The 17,276-nt window shown below is 34.3% G+C and overlaps 1 protein-coding gene across 1 annotated transcript in view; it reads left to right on the top strand.

The window, feature by feature from the left end:
- Positions 1 to 17,276, top strand: part of IQCM (IQ motif containing M) — a 371,357-nt gene that overhangs the window by 82,706 nt on the left and 271,375 nt on the right. The window contains exon 4 of the mRNA XM_051964483.1: positions 5,104 to 5,296. Within this exon, the coding sequence (XP_051820443.1) occupies positions 5,104 to 5,296 (193 nt within the window). The remainder of the gene's footprint in view (positions 1 to 5,103; positions 5,297 to 17,276) is intronic.

The following is a 17,276-nucleotide window of genomic DNA, read 5'->3' as shown; positions in this document are numbered from 1 at the left end:
TCCTATTGACCTTATTATTCCCATTCTTATTGTAGTTAGAAAGAACCTCAGAATTGGGATTGGAATCTCTTCTGCTAGTCATAATCTGTATAACCTTGGACAAATCTCATCTTTCTAAACCTCAGTTTCCTTATCTGTAAATTAAGAGGTTTGGCTTAGATGACCTTAAGGTCTCTCCCAATTTTAAATTTAGATTCCTGTCATCTTTCTCAGAGATTTTTAGTGTGTACTTGAAAAGTGGGCATGGGAAAATTACTGTTGCCCCCCCTTCTTAAGTTGGTCTACAGAAAGATATAAGAAGACATCTAACCCTATGCCCCACATTTTTTAAATTCGTCTACGGCTAACCCTATTCCTTTACAGAAACTGGTAAATCTGGACATGTGAGATACTATACAAATGTAGCTTATTATTTTCATATGGTATTTAGTTTTGCAGAACTTTTTTCTTTCTTTTTTCATATCTTATTACATAAAGTATTTCATACTTTACTATAATGGGTCAGAGGTATGGGGAAAACAATAGGAAAATATATACATATACTTGTATATGATTAAGAAAACCTAAATATTGACAAAATTTATTTTAAAAATAAAAAAATGGTTACTCTATGTTTGCCACTTAATTGGCTCTTTATTTTCCTTTCTAAAGGCTTCCTTCAAAAGCATGATGTAATGAGTCCTACAGACTTTTGAAGGTTGAGAAACTTTATAAAAGGAAAATCTTTTCCATCTCAGTGATGTCCAGACTGAGTGTTTCATTTTTGTCCTTGTATTTCCAGTTTCTGGCTCAGTGCTTAGTACATAGTAGGTGCTTAAAAGTAGTCATTGATAGACTTAGAAGGAAAAGAGTGATTGAAATAAAACATTCTCGAGGAAAAGGGAAAGCTATCTCGCATTTCTACCTATTATACATTGTCTGGAGCTACCAGAGTACCTAACTTTGTACAGGAAATCCTTCTTCCATTTGAGCTCTGTGTAGGACAGACCATGTTGATGATGAAGAACCCTTAACTAGCATGTATGGGAACTTCCTTGCACTTTTCACTTTCCTCATCTTGTGTTTCAATTCCATGTGTGTCTTTTCTGATATTTCTTCTCTATCTTGAGGATCATTCAACTTGGTACTGAAAAGAGAAGCTGCACCTCTTCACCTCCCCGCCCCCCCCCAATCCATTGTTGTGTCACATTTGATTAAAGCAAGAGCCTTTTAACGCTTTTTCTGCCATGGACTCTTGGCTGCCCAATAAAGCCTATGGATTTCTTCTCAGAAACTGAAATGAATAAAATGGATTTCAAAGGAAACTAGTTATATTAAAATACAATTGTCTCTCATATATAAACACATACAAATATAAAAAATATGTATATATCATATACTTAAATAAAATTATAAATAATATAGTACATTGCATTTACAGCCATATATGTATGTGTAAATATATGTAATACATATGTGTGTACATATACATACATACACACACACACACACACATATGGCAGCTAGGTGGTACAGTGGAGAAAGTGCTGGGCTGTAGTCAGGTCTTCCTGACTTCAAACATGGGCAGAGTAAGTTACCAATTGGGCAATCCTGAGCAAGTCATTTTAACCTGTCTCAGCTTTCTTATCTATAAAATGAACTGAAGAAGGAAATGGCAAATCACTCCACTGTCTTTGCCAAGAAAACGGCAAATAGAGTCACAAAATGTTAGACATGACTGAAATGACTGAATAACAACATATATTTGTACTAAGTATGTGTGTGCATGCATTCACACACACACACACACACACACAAACACATTTAAATGACAAGTTTTCAGACCTTAGTAGAACTCCCATTCTAAACTAAGTATTAAATGTATTTTTCCATTTCTTGTTCCTTCCAGGATAGCTAAAAAGAATCTTTTATTTCTTTCGTATTTTTTTAAACAAACTTTTGTACCCATCTTTAATTTTAATTCCTTACATGTTTTCTGAAATTCACTTCTAACTAAGCAGTTACTGACACAATTCAGTTTTTTTGCCACTCCTTCTCTATATCTCCCCCTACCCCTTTGATATTATCTTCCAGTATGTTATCAGAATTATTTTCTTGGGATCTTCCATTTTCTCTGACTTGACTTGACCCATGAGTACATTGAAAAGAAGTCTGGATTTGGAATTAGAAGATGTGGTTCAAGTATCAACTCTGTCACTTATTCCCAGGATGGCCTTGGGCATATAATCACTTAACCTTCTCTAGGCTAGTTTCCTCATTTGATGGATTAATCTCTAATGTTCTCTTCAGTCAGTGCTGAGTGTGTCATTCTATCATATATCTGTGCTAGTTGGATAAGTTGTATCTGAAATCTATTATCCATTCCACCACCCAACTAGCCAGGTGATCTGAATTATACTCAGGAATGTGCTATAGCTTAGCTTTTGTCAGCTTGTGAGAGATGACTGTTAAATTTTCATTGTATTTGTACCTCCAAATTGGTAAATGCTACAAATTTAGGGCTTAATTTATTATTTTATTGACTATCTACATTTAATAAAATGATGGGAAAATGTTAATACTTCAGATTAAACTTGAAAATGTCATGAGAATTTTTTTCTCCTAGAGATCCAGTTGTTAACCATATACCAGTATTTGTATGAATTTTGTCCCTCCATCTTTTTATCCTTGTCCAAATGCTTTCTACCTTGTTTTCCTTCTAATGTTTGTAGATTTTCACATCTACAAATATTGATAAATAGCACAACTCTATCTTACTTCAATTAAAAAATCATTTATGAAGCACCTATTGTGTTCCAGTTATTTATACTGTGTCATTGGAATGCATTTTTCTCATGAAACAAGAGAGATGAGTGAAACAAGTCTTTCTTGTTATGATATAGCTTTTAAAATTTAAAATTTTTATTATGAATTTAACAAAAAAAAGAATATTTCAATATGCAAGAAAAAAACTTTGAACTTTTTAATGCATGTTTTCCTCCAGTAAAGCTTTTAAAAGATATTTCAAATTTGACAAAGTTGTTTCCACATTGTTCTTGTTTTCTATGTAACTTTCTGAGCTTTCTTCTGTTCCCTTTTATGTATTTTCAAATTATTCTTTAATGTTCTTTTTTTCTTCTTCCATTTTTAGTATGATTATCATCTCTCTCTTTCCCATATCTTTCTTTCCTCCAAAAAAGTTCTTATTAGTAAAATATACATATTACAAATAATCCATACATTGGTCATGTCTGAAAACACACTTCTCATTCTATACATTAGTCCATCAGTGCTATATCCAAAAGTGAAAAGCTTAGTCTTCAAAGTCCTATAATTGTTTGTACTAATCTTAGTTCTTAAGGCTAAGCTGTTTTTCTTTACAAATTTTTAGTCATTTTGCAAACTTTTATCTTGGTTCTGCCCAGCTCATTCTTTATTATTTCATAAAAGTTTTCTTTGAATCTGTCTTTTTAATCGTTTCTTAAAGCCCAGTAATATTAAATCATATCCTTATATCATAAGTTATTCAGCCATTCCCCATTTGACAGGTACCTATTTTGTTTAAATTCTTTGCCACAACAAAAAAAGGGTTGCTAAAAATATTTTTGTATATATAAAAATTCTTTTCTTTTGCTCTCCATTTGGATGTAATAATACCAAATAATGGTATTATTGGATCAACATATGTCTCATCTGGGGACAGCTATATGGCACAATGAATAGAGTACTGGTCCTAAAGCCAGGAAGATCTGAGTTCAAATTCAGCCTCAGATACGTAATACTTTCTAGCTGTGTGACCTTGGGCAAGTCATGTAATACTCCTATTGCCTAGCAAAAAAAATGGGGAGGGGGAGAGGAGATATGTCTAATTTGGTGACTCTTTAGGTATATTTTACAAAAGGGTTAGACCATAATATAGCCCCTTAAGTTTACATTATCCTTTCATATCCCTTTCATATTTTTTTGACCATTTATCTAATGGATTAAAAACTCTGGGTTTTATATATTTTATCAATTTCATTATATATATATATATATACTTATACTACACACACATATGTGTATTTACATATAGACAATTATTTAACCTATCAGAACTCTAGGCAACTGAAACAGAGAGGGTGCCTATCTTCATTGGTAAAGGAAATAGCTTCATCTAAAACTTCCCTGATAAAATGAAAGAAAAGTTCCTACTCCTGTTCTTTGAATATCAGACTTTTATCAGAGATATTTGCTGTAAAGTTCCTCCCCTCCTCACAATTTATTTCCTTTCTAATTTTAACTACATTGATTTTGTTTGTAGATTTAACATTAATCTTCCTTTGGAGATTAATTTGGAGTCTAGTCTTCTTCCTCATATAAACATATCTATGTATATATGTATATATGTAGACACACATGTATTTTAAGGATCTTGCAGAATATCCCTTCAGTATAGAAGTAAATGGAGGAAAAAAAAATCTCACTGAATGGTAGAATAATTAATTACACATTTCCTTTAGAAGACTTAAATGGATAATAGGCAATTATATAGTGATGTCCATTATATCAATAGTTTTAAGCTTATTTAAATACATAGATTTTAAATAATAAAAAATTAATGAATTCTGATGATAATGATGATAATAAATTTATTTAGTGCTTGCTCTGTTCCAGGCACTATGCCCAGTGCTTTTTAAATATTGTTTCCTTTGATCCTGGAAGGGAAGTGTTACCTTCATTTCAGAGTTAAAGATGGCAGACAGATGAAGTATCCTGTGCAAGGTCACCAATAATCCAAGTCTGAGCCTGAGCTTCCAGGCCCGGCCTGCTCTATGGCACCACCTAGCGTCTCTGTTGCTATTTGATGTTCAACTGCACCTGACTCATCCTGTGGACCTTACGCTAACCCTGTCCATGGGAGTTTCTTGGCAAAAACACTGGGGGCCGGTAGGGGTAATTTCATTTTCTTCTCCAGAGGCAAACAGAGGGTAAGTGTCTCATTCGGAGTCCCACGGGTGGTAAGTGTCTGAGGTCAACTTTGATCTCTGGTCTCCCTAATTCCAGGCTCTATCTATTGCTCCAACTTATTGCTTATTGTTACTTAAAAAAAAAAATCCCAAACCTTTTCATTTTAATTTCTAGGCCCAAAATATCTGCTTATGATGGTGATGTTGACAGAGTTGGGCCACACGTTGACATTTATATTGCCTTCCACCCTCAACTCCGAAAGCATAAAGGCAGAATAAGCAAAAAGGTCCTGAAAGCAATCATCTTAATTCAGGCTGCTGTTAGGGGGTGGCTTGTACGGAGAAGACTGGCAAGAGTAATCATCAAGGTAATCAATATGTTTAAGAGTTCTTCTAAACTGGGTCTATTAATATTTTGAAATAGTTGCTTAGTCATTATTTTTTAAATCAAATACTAACTGTGTGAAATATTCAGTTATCTGAACTATTAGTAAAGATAATATAAGCCCTTTATGTACATGGTTATTTAATTTCTGTCTTTCTATTACTGTCACTTATCACAGGACCTTGTTCTAAGTGGGTATTTAATAAACTTAGTCTCTCATTCAATTAGTGCTTAGCATAGAAGTGTTAATGAAATGTTCAATTTTTTAAGTCTTACCAAGATTTCATGACCTTGTGTGCCATACCATCTCTGAGATTTTCTTGACATAGATACTGGAGCAATTTGCCATTTCCTTCTCCAGTGGATTTAGACAAACAGAGCTTAAGTGACTTGTCCAGGCTCACAAAATTAGTAAATGTCTGAGATAGCATTTAAACTTAAGCATTCTTGATTCCAGGCCTAGAATTCAATTCACCGAGTTACTTAGCTGCTAAATAAATACTTATCATTTATTCAACATTTATTAAGGGAATACAGTACATTTTAATTCCTTGGAGATTATAATAGTATTCCAATATTCATAATTACAAAAACATCACCAAAATAATGTTTATACCGACTCCTTGGGTTTTTGTAAACATTGAAAACATTGTACAATTTCCCAAATGCAGTTTAATCTATTTTCTTTCTTCTTTTGAGCTCTGGACCCAGCTTATAGACCACATACAGTACCTACCCCTAAATAACTTAATACTTAATAAAGCTAATAGACTTAATAAAAAACAACAAACTTAATAGAGTTGTTGTCCAAAGTTATTCAGTATTTGGAAATCAGAATCCAAGACTTTTGACTCCCAGGCTCAGGATCTTCCTGTGAAATATCCTTGAGTTGATTTGAGTGATCCCTGTAATGTGGAGATTATTGTCACATCATATTCAGGAAACACTTATGTGCAAGCTACTGATGAGGCTTTAGGTTTTAAAGATGAATAAATCAACTTTTATCCTCCAGAATTTATAATCTAGTAGTGAAGGCAAAAGGCAAACAACTGATATAAACAGAATAGGAGAAATTTGAATTGCCATCTTTTAGAATGACTCCCATATTTATATACCTAGTCCTCTATCTGGATTATATCAGACAATCCCATGCTCATCATGCCCCAAAACAAACCCATGATACCAAAGCTTCATGTTTCATTCTACTAGACTATACTGGCCATCTTGCTATTAGCCCTACATCTACTTCTCTTCTGTCCATCTGGAATAGCACTTTCCAGACTGGAATTCCACAAATCTCTCTTACCCTTATTCCTGGGGAAAGTTACTTTAGTCAACTTTGGAACTAACTCCTGCCTGAAGACTGGACTTTCTTGATTGGTAAGTGATTCAATATGATTTTATTTAGCCTATTATATTCAGCGAGTATCAAACTTCCTTCCTTCCTTTGTTCCTTCCTTCCTTTGTAATCAACATACAATAAAAAGTTTAATTTTGTCTTTTTTATACTTTTATACAATTATGTGCCTGCAAAGATTTAGCCTGCTCTTTTTAAATATTTAGGAACATCTAGATGACACTGTGGATGGAATACCAAGCTTGGAACTCGTCTTCCTGAATTCAAATCTATCCTGTTTGTCTCAGTTTCCTTGTCTGTAAAATGAGCTGGAGAAGGAAATGGCAGACTGCTCCATAATTTCTATCAAGAAATTCCCAAAAGGGATCACAAAAAGTTGGATATGACTGAAAATGATTGAACAATGTAAACATTTGGAAAAACTTTTTTTTCCCTTTTCAATTAACAATGAGGATAGCTTTGCTGTAGATGTACAACATGCTATTAAAAGTTAATGAAGAAAGTATGCATCTAGTTAGGTGTTGTTGATGTTCTATTTGAGTTATTGACTGGGATTTTTCTGTTCTTTGATAGTCTTACTCTCCCTGAGATACCTTTTAAAATAATTTCTTGGGACTTTCAAGATTTTGTTCCCAGGAAAGATTTTTCTTGGCGCAACTTTTATTTGCCCTCCTTGTTCTTTCAGACTTAATCTATCTAAATGCCATTTTTACTATTTCTATTTTTCCATATAGAGACTGAGACTTAATCAGGAAGTTTCTCTAGAGAACAATATTTGAAATAAATTATTATAGAAATATTATTTTAGATATATTACCTTTTCAATATTCCTTTTCAAGTCTAGACATTGTCCTCTTACTAGTTTCATCTCTAAATGCCTATGGGATGGTGTGGCTCATTTAAGTCTCATGCCAAATTTTCTACAAATTCTTTTTTCCCTGTGATTTTTCATCCTTGTATAAGACAACATTGCTCATGATCTTCCATCTTCCTCCCCCATATTTTACAAATCACTTTGCATATTCTTGTCATCTCCATTTGCTAGGCAAAGAGTTAGTGATTATTGGCTACTAAAGTTTCTAAGCTCCTTTAGCTTCCTTTTTGTGATGACTGCTTTATGCTGGTTAAATTTTTATTTTTGCTTTTTTTTTTCTATGTCCCACTTGGCATTAAAGTCTAATTTGTATGCCACATTACAAAAATTATAATTGTTCACAGCATTTTATTCTTATTTCTAGCCCTAATTTCTAATTTTATGTTGATATTGATCTTTGGTTTTACTCTTACTATACATTGACAGAAAATTCTGCTATGACTAATTATATCAGAAAACAATCATTTTCTTTCTCTTCAAATATAGTCAATTTTATCTATCTTCCTCTTCAAAATGTTGGTTCTAACCTACCAAGAAGCACAGAAACTTCTTTTGAAACATCATCATACAATTCCCAGTGTCATATATATGTATGTATGTGTGTGTGTGTGTATACACACATACACACATATACTCACACACATACATGTACATATACATATATATGTATATATCATAGTAACTCAGCTTTATAAAATCTCAGAGACAAGTTTAAGTTTAATTTCCCCTGAGGTGCTTAATATCAACTTTATTAGGATAATCTGGTGTCAGAATCTTTGTATATCCATAGTAACATTTTTGTGAGGTATCTGAATCAACTCACCATGAAGAATTTCATTATATTTTTCTATGCCTGATTACTCTTTTCTCTAAGATGGTTTTAAATTCATCCTTCATAGAAATAAAAAAAAAGTCCATTTGAAAGCTGTCTCATGGAGAAAAAAAATCTTCATAAGTACCAAGAATAAGAATATTGTCATAATTGCCTGGTTTTTCCTGCTCATTTCCTTTTATTTATATGCTTGTGATCTACATCAGGTTTTTTAAAAAATTCAATCAATAAGGCAATAGGAAATTATTAATTACCAACTATATATGCCAAGCCACAGAGCCCTGATAAATTTCTTTTTAAGAAGTCAGTGATAGAAAATGTATTGCACACATGCTAAGGTTAATCTAGGTATCTCAGCAGAAATTCCTAACCTAGGTTGATGAACTTATTTTATGTATCTCTATATATTTATTTGTAAATATATTAATTGTATTCAATATAATTGGATTCCCTTGTAATTGTATATTTTAAAAAATTGTTGGCTTAAAAATATTATGCACTAACGATTCATAGGCTTCAGAGATTTCCAAATGGGTCCAGGATAGAAAAATGGTGAAGAGCTCTCTGATTCAGAGATCATTTTATGAAATTGGTATAAGGAACAGTTTCAAAGTTTTGACATGCACTTAGACTAATTCCTTAATTTTTTTCAGGTGGTAAAGTTGGTACCACTCCCTACATTACCTCTTTATTTCACCACCTTTTATCATAATGGTATTTTTTACCTCATTTCCTTTTTAAAAATATTAAGGGGGCAGCTAGGTGGCTCAGTGAATAGAGCACTAGTTCTGAAGTCAGGAGGACCTGAGTTCAAATCTGACCTCTGACACTTAACACTTCCTAGCTGTGTGACCCTGGGCAAGTCACTTAACCCCAATTGCCTCAGCAAATAAATAAATAAATAAATAAATAATTTGAAATTTGGTGTTTTTTTTTTTTTTTTGCAACTGAGATGTTCTTTTTTTTTTTTTTTTTTAAATTTTTTTATTTAATAATTACATTATATTGACACTCATTTCTGTTCCGATTTTTTTCCCCTCCCTCCCTCCACCCCCTCTCCTAGATGGCAAGCAGTCCTTTATATGTTGGATATGTTGCAGTATATCCTAGATACAATATATGTTTGCAGAACCGAACAGTTCTCTTGTTGCGTAGGGAGAATTGGATTCAGAAGGTATAAATAATCCGGGAAGAAAAACAAAAATGCAGATAGTTCACATTCGTTTCCCAGTGTTCTTTCTTTGGGTGTAGCTGCTTTTGTCCGTCATTTATCAATTGAAACTCAGGTCTCTTTGTCAAAGAAATCCACTTCCATCAAAATATGTCCTCATACAATATCGTTGTCGAAGTGTATAATGATCTCCTGGTTCTGCTCATTTCACTTAGCATCAGTTCATGAAGGTCTCTCCAAGCCTCTCTGTATTCATCCTGCTGGTCATTTCTTACAGAACAATAATATTCCATAACATTCATATACCACAATTTACCCAGCCATTCTCCAATTGATGGGCATCCATTCATTTTCCAGTTTCTAGCCACTACAAACAGGGCTGCTACAAACATTTTGGCACATACAGGTCCCTTTCCCTTCTTTAGTATTTCTTTGGGATATAAGCCCAATAGAAACACTGCTGGATCAAAGGATATGCACATTTTGATAATTTTTTGGGCATAATTCCAGATTGCTCTCCAGAATGGTTGGATTCGTTCACAACTCCACCAACAATGCATTAGTGTCCCAGTTTTCCCGCATCCCCTCCAACATTCATCATTATTTTTTCCTGTCATCTTAGCCAATCTGACAGGTGTGTAGTGGTATCTCAGAGTTGTCTTAATTTGCATTTCTCTGATCAATAATGATTTGGAACACTCTTTCATATGAGTGGTAATAGTTTCAATCTCATCCTCTGAAAATTGTCTGTTCATATCCTTTGACCATTTATCAATTGGAGAATGGCTTGATTTCTTATAAATTTGAGTCAGTTCTCTATATATTTTGGAAATGAGGCCTTTATCAGAACCTTTAACTGTGAAAATGTTTTCCCAGTTTGTTGTTTCCCTTCTAATCTTGTTTGCATTAGTTTTATTTGTACAAAGGCTTTTTAATTTGATGTAATCAAAATTTTCTATTCTGTGATCAGTAATGGTCTCTAGTTCATCTTTGGTCACAAATTTCTTTCTCCTCCACAAGTCTGAGAGATAAACTATTCTATGTTCCTCTAATATATTTATAGTCTCGTTCTTTATGCCTAGGTCATAGACCCATTTTGATCTTATCTTGGTATATGGTGTTAAGTGTGGGTCCATGCCTAATTTCTGCCATACTAATTTCCAATTATCCCAGCAGTTTTTATCAAATATTGAATTCTTTTCCCAGAAGTTAGGGGCTTTGGGTTTGTCAAACACTAGATTGCTATAATTGACTATTCTGTCTTGTGAGCCTAGCCTTTTCCACTGATCCACTAATCTATTTCTTAGCCAATACCAAATGGTTTTGGTGACTGCTGCTTTATAATATAATTTTAGATCAGGTACAGCTAGGCCACCTTCATTTGATTTTTTTTTCATTAGTTCCCTTGAGATTCTCGACTTTTTATTGTTCCATATGAATTTTGTTGTTATTTTTTCTAGATCAATAAAATATTTTCTTGGAAGTCTGATTGGTATAGCACTAAATAAATAGATTAGTTTAGGGAGTATTGTCATCTTTATTATGTTCGCTCGGCCAATCCAAGAGCACTTAATATTTTTCCAATTATTTAAGTCTGACTTTATTTGTGTGGAGACTTTTTTATAATTTTGCTCATATAATTCCTGACTTTCCTTTGGTAGATAGATTCCCAAATATTTTATGGTATCAACAGTTATTCTGAATGGAATTTCTCTTTGTATCTCTTGCTGTTGGGTTTTGTTGGTGATGTATAAAAATGCTGAGGATTTATGGGGATTTATTTTGTAGCCAGCTACTTTGCTAAAATTATGAATTATTTCCAATAGCTTTTTGGTAGAATCTCTGGGGTTCTCTAGGTATACCATCATATCATCTGCAAAGAGTGATAGTTTGGTTTCCTCATTGCCTACTCTAATTCCTTTTATATCTTTCTCGACTCTTATTGCCGAGGCTAGTGTTTCTAATACGATATTAAATAATAATGGTGATAGTGGGCAACCTTGCTTCACTCCAGATCTTACTGGGAAAGGTTCCAGTTTTTCCCCATTGCATATGATGCTTACTGATGGTTTTAAATATATGCTCCTGACTATTTTAAGGAAAAGTCCATTTATTCCTATGCTCTCAAGTGTTTTTATTAGGAATGGATGTTGGATTTTATCAAATGCTTTTTCTGCATCTATTGAGATGATCATATGGTTTTTGTTTGTTTGGTTATTGATATAGTCAATTATGCTAATAGTTTTCCTAATATTGAACCAGCCCTGCATTCCTGGTATAAATCCTACTTGGTCATAGTGTATTATCCTGGTGACAATTTTCTGTAATCTTTTTGCTAATATTTTATTTAAGATTTTAGCATCAATATTCATTAGGGAGATTGGTCTATAATTTTCTTTCTCTGTTTTCAGCCTACCTGGTTTAGGTATCAGTACCATATCTGTGTCATAAAAGGAGTTTGGTAGGACTCCTTCAATCCCTATTTTTTCAAATAGTTTATATAACATTGGAGTTAATTGTTCTTTAAATGTTTGGTAGAATTCACATGTAAATCCATCTGGTCCTGGGGATTTTTTCTTAGGGAGTTGATTGATAGTTTGTTCTATTTCTTTTTCTGAGATGGGACTGTTTAGGATATTTACTTCTTCCTCTGTTAGTTTGGGCAAGCTGTATTTTTGGAGGTATTTTTCTATTTCATTTAAGTTGTCGAATTTATTGGCATAAAGTTGGGCAAAGTAACTCCTAATTATTGCTCTAATTTCCTCTTCGTTAGTGGTGAGTTCTCCCTTTTCATTTTTAAGACTAACAATTTGATTTTCCTCTTTCCTTTTTTTAATCAGATTTACTAAGGGTTTGTCTATTTTGTTGGTTTTTTCATAGAACCAACTCTTAGTTTTATTGATCAATTCAATAGTTTTTTTACTTTCAATTTTATTGATCTCACCTTTTACTTTTAGAATTTCAAGTTTAGTGTTTGACTGGGGGTTTTTAATTTGTTCCTTTTCTAGCATTTTTAATTGCAACCCAATTCATTGACCTTCTCTTTCTCTCTTTTATACAAATAGGCCTCTAGAGATATAAAATTTCCCCTTATTACCGCTTTGGCTGCATCCCATACATTTTGGTATGATGTCTCATTATTATCGTTTTCTTGGGTGAAGTTATTAATTATGTCTATGATTTGCTGTTTTACCCAATCATTCTTTAGTATGAGATTATTTAGTTTCCAATTATTTTTTGGTCTACTTCCCCCTGCTTTTTTGTTGAATGTAATTTTCATTGCATCGTGGTCTGAAAAGGATGCGTTTACTATTTCTGCCTTACTACATTTGAGTTTGAGGTTTTTATGTCCTAATATATGGTCAATTTTTGTATAGGTTCCATGAACTGCTGAAAAGAAAGTGTATTCCTTTCTGTCTCCATTACATTTTCTCCAGAGATCTATCATATCTAGCTTTTCTAGTATTCTGTTTACCTCTTTGACTTCTTTCTTATTTATTTTCTGGTTTGATTTATCTAATTCTGAGAGTGCAAGGTTAAGATCTCCCACTATTATAGTTTTACTGTCTATTTCTTCTTGCAGCTCTCTTAGTTTCTCTTTTAAGAATTTAGATGCTACCCCACTTGGTGCATATATGTTTAATATAGATAGTGCTTCATTATCCATGCTACCCTTTAGCAAGATATAGTGTCCTTCCTTATCTCTTTTAATTAGGTCAATTTTTGCTTTAGCTTGATCTGAGATCAGGATGGCTACCCCTGCTTTTTTGACTTCACCTGAAGCATAGTAGATTTTGCTCCAACCTTTTACCTTTAACCTGCATGTATCTCCCCGCTTCAGGTGTGTTTCCTGTAAACAACATATTGTAGGATTCTGGCTTTTAATCCATTCTGCTAACCGCTTCCTCTTTATGGGGGAGTTTACCCCGTTCACATTTATGGTTAGAATGACCAATTCTGTATTACTTGCCATCTTGTTAACCCCGGTTTATGCTTTCCTCCCTTCTTTCCCCTTTCCCCCCTTCCAAGTATTAAGCTTGTGAGCACCCCTTGTTTCTCACGGCCCTCCCTTTTTAGTGTCCCTCCCCCCGCCTTAGAGTTCCTCCCCCTATCTTACCCCTTTCCCTCCCAGTTCCCGTATTCCCTTCCGCTTAGCTTATTCCTTTCCTTTCCACTTTTCCCTTCTCACTTTTCAATGAGATGGGAGAAGTTTCACCATAGATTGAATATGTCTTAAGATTTTTCACTTAAAGCCAATTCTGAAGGCAGTAAGATACCCACTATATTCATCCCCCTCCATTCTTTCTCTCAAATATAATAGGTTTCCTATGCCTCTTCATGAGATGTACTACCCCCACTTTACCCTTTTTCTGGTACAATGTCCTTTCCACATCAATTTCTAGAACAAGGTATACATGTATTCTTTATGCATCTATATAGTCAAAATATAGTTCCCAAGATTAATCTTTACCTTTTTAGATTTCTCTTGAGTTCTATATTTGTAGATCAAACTTTTTGTTAAGTTCTGGTTTTTTCATCAGAAATAGATGAAATGCGCTTACTTCGTTGAATGTCCATCTTCTTCCCTGGAAAAAGATGCTCATTCTCGCTGGGTAAGTTATTTTTGGTTGCATACCAAGTTCCTTAGCCTTTCGGAATATCATATTCCAGGCCCTTCGATCTTTTAATGTGGATGCTGCCAGATCCTGGGTGATCCTTATTGTGGCTCCTTGATACTTGAATTGGGTTTTTCTAGCCGCTTGCAATATTTTTTCTTTCATCTGAGGGTTCTGGCATTTGGCCACTATATTCCTTGGTGTTTTGATTTTAGGATCCCTTTCAGTGGGTGATCGATGAATCCTTTCAATGTTTATTTTTTCCTCTGTTCCTATGACTTCTGGGCAGTTCTCTTTGATGATTTCCTGGAAGACAGTGTCCAGGCTCTTTTTTTCATCATGTTTTTCTGGGAGTCCAATGATTCTCAGATTGTCTCTCCTGGATCTGTTTTCCAGGTCTGTTGTCTTTCCCAGAAGGTATTTCACATTTTTCTCCATTGTTTGATTTTTTTGGATTTGCTTGACTGATTCTTCTTGTCTCCTCGAGTCATTCAATTCCACTTGTTCAATTCTGATTTTCAGTGAAGTATTCTCTTCACTCACTTTTTTAAAATCTTTCTCTAATTGTCCAATTGAGTTCTTTTGTTCTGTGGAATTTTTTTCCATTTCGCCAATTTTGTTTTCCAGTTCACTAATCCTATTTTTCAAGGATTTTACTTCTTTATCCACTCTCTCTTTAACTGACTTCTCCAGGCTCTTTTGCCAAGCCTCCCTCTCCTTTTCCCAAGCTTCCTTCTCCTTTTGCCAAGCCTCACTCTGCTTTCCCCATTTTTCTTCTAGCTCCCTTGTGAGAGCCTTTTTAATCACTTCTATGAGGTTCATCTGTGCTGAGGAACAGACGATCTCCTCCTTTGGGGAATTACCTGGGGACTGCCTGTTTTTAGTCTCCTCAGGATTTAGAGTCTGCTCTCTATCTGTGTAGAAGCTGTCTAGGGTTAAAGTCCTCTTCAGCTTCTTGCTCATTCTGTCTATTAATCAGAGACAAACTACCAAAGAAAAACAGAAAAAACTGGAGTCTTTCTTTTGGGGGGGGGGCTGGGTGTGTTATCGAGCTTCCTCTACAGACTGCAGGGGCCAGCAGTGAGGCACTAGCAGGACTGTGCTGCGCCTGCACTCTGAGATCCCAAAGCGTGCTGAGTCACTGAGGGGGGGGAAGGGGGGGGGCGGCCAGGTCCTGAGAGACTCCAGCTGTTTGCGGTTGTGTTCTTCAGCCCCGGTGTTTTTAGCTTCTCTGCTGGGCTGTTGACTTGCTGCAGGTTCCAAACCTGTAGCGAAGCTCTCCCCGCAGAGACAGCTGCGATCACTCCCCACCCCCTCTCCAGTCTGCTCCCGTGCTCTCACTGCCGCTGCCCTCAGCCTGCGCCCGATCTAAAACCGCCCCAGCAGACCTTTCTTGGCGGATCTCAAGGATGGCTTCTCTTGGTAACTATTTGTGGGTTTTTTTCAGTCAAGCATTGATTCAGAGGCTTGTAATGAAGTGGATAGTGAGAGAAAGCGCGGAGCTTATGCAACTGTGAGCCTCCTCTCCGCCATCTTAACCGGAAGTCGACTGAGATGTTCTTATAAAATATTTTATCTTAAATAATAACTTACAAAGTTTATGTGTAAATTTTCATTGATTCCATAACTTCTTTATGGTCCCTTTAGTATAAAAATTCTTTTTATAATCCTGGTGATGACTGAGGGTTAAAGTTTTGCCTGTTTTGTCTCCAAAGTTTATGGAAGAAGAGTTAATAGTTTTTGGACCAGTTGCTGTAGTCTTTACCACTGGTTTAGATGGGTAGTCAAATCCTTTAATAACAAATCTTTTTTTTTTATGTTCAAGTACACTATGTCAATTTATTTCAATTATGTCAATTTAATTCAACATTCAATTTTTAAAACAGATATGGTCCTTGTTTTCATGGAGCATGAAGATAAAACATCCACAAATAAATATAATAAAACTCAAAAAAAATAATAACAACACAAGTCACACAAACAAATTGATACAAGAATTTAGAGAAAGGAGATATCAATTTCTACTTGAAAGATAGTATTTATCTGAGTTTTGAAGGAAAAGTAGTTTCTCTGCTTGTACATAGTCTCAGCAATTTTATCTATTCCCATAGCTTTAATTATCACCTCTATAAAGATGACAATTGAATTTTTATATCTGATTTTGTTCTCTCTTCTGAATTATCTCTATATCTTCAACTGTAACTCAAAGGTGACTCATGTCAACTCAAATTCAATTTGCCTAAAAGTGAAATTGATAATCATTTCTCCTAAAATGTATCTCTTTCCTCTTAATATACTGATTTCTTATTGGCATTATCAACTATCCATTTTCCTTAAGTTTCCTGTTTTAATTCAGAATCAGAATCTTCTACTTAGTTTTAAAAGTCTTTTTAAATGAACTTAATTATCAACAAACACAAATAATTTAATGTTAAGAAAAATAGAAACCATTGAATATATGTATATAAGTATGTATATATGTGTATATATGTATGTTTATACATAGGAATATGTACGTGTGTGTGTGTGTGTATGTGTGTGTATAACTTTCTAAGCTCTCCTCCCCAATTAAAAGCATAGGGAGAAAATTCTTATAACAAATAGGCATAGTAAAGCAATTTCTATCTGCATCTTGAGTCCATTACTTCTTTGTATGTGTGCACGCATGTGCATTTATATGTATGTGTATATTAAATACAGAGAGAGAGAGAGAGACAGAAGCTGGCTATACCAGAGTACTAGAATGTGCTTGAGAGATTGATTGAATCCTCATTCTAGGAGGTTTTCCCCTGTCACTGTTAACCTCCAGTGACTGGCATCCCAGTCCAATTTGACTGTTCAATATTAATTAGCTTTTACAATGCTGTATTTGCCTAGATAATATAGCAAAAACATAAACATAATAATATAATAATATAGCGCCTACCTCCAAGGGTTTTTGTGAGGATCAAATGAGATAAAAACTATAAAATACTTAGCATAGTGCCTGACACAGTCAATGCTTTCAGATGTTAATTGTTATTATTAATAATAAATATAGTATGGCACTATGAAAATTGTCCTACTCATTGGTGCTTCCTTTAAAATTTTGTTTTTTTTTGTGTGTGTATTTT

Source organism: Antechinus flavipes, chromosome 6 (assembly GCF_016432865.1).
Source record: "Antechinus flavipes isolate AdamAnt ecotype Samford, QLD, Australia chromosome 6, AdamAnt_v2, whole genome shotgun sequence".
NCBI classification, from domain to species: Eukaryota; Metazoa; Chordata; class Mammalia; order Dasyuromorphia; family Dasyuridae; genus Antechinus; species Antechinus flavipes.
This window is presented reverse-complemented; position numbering and strand designations above follow the sequence as displayed.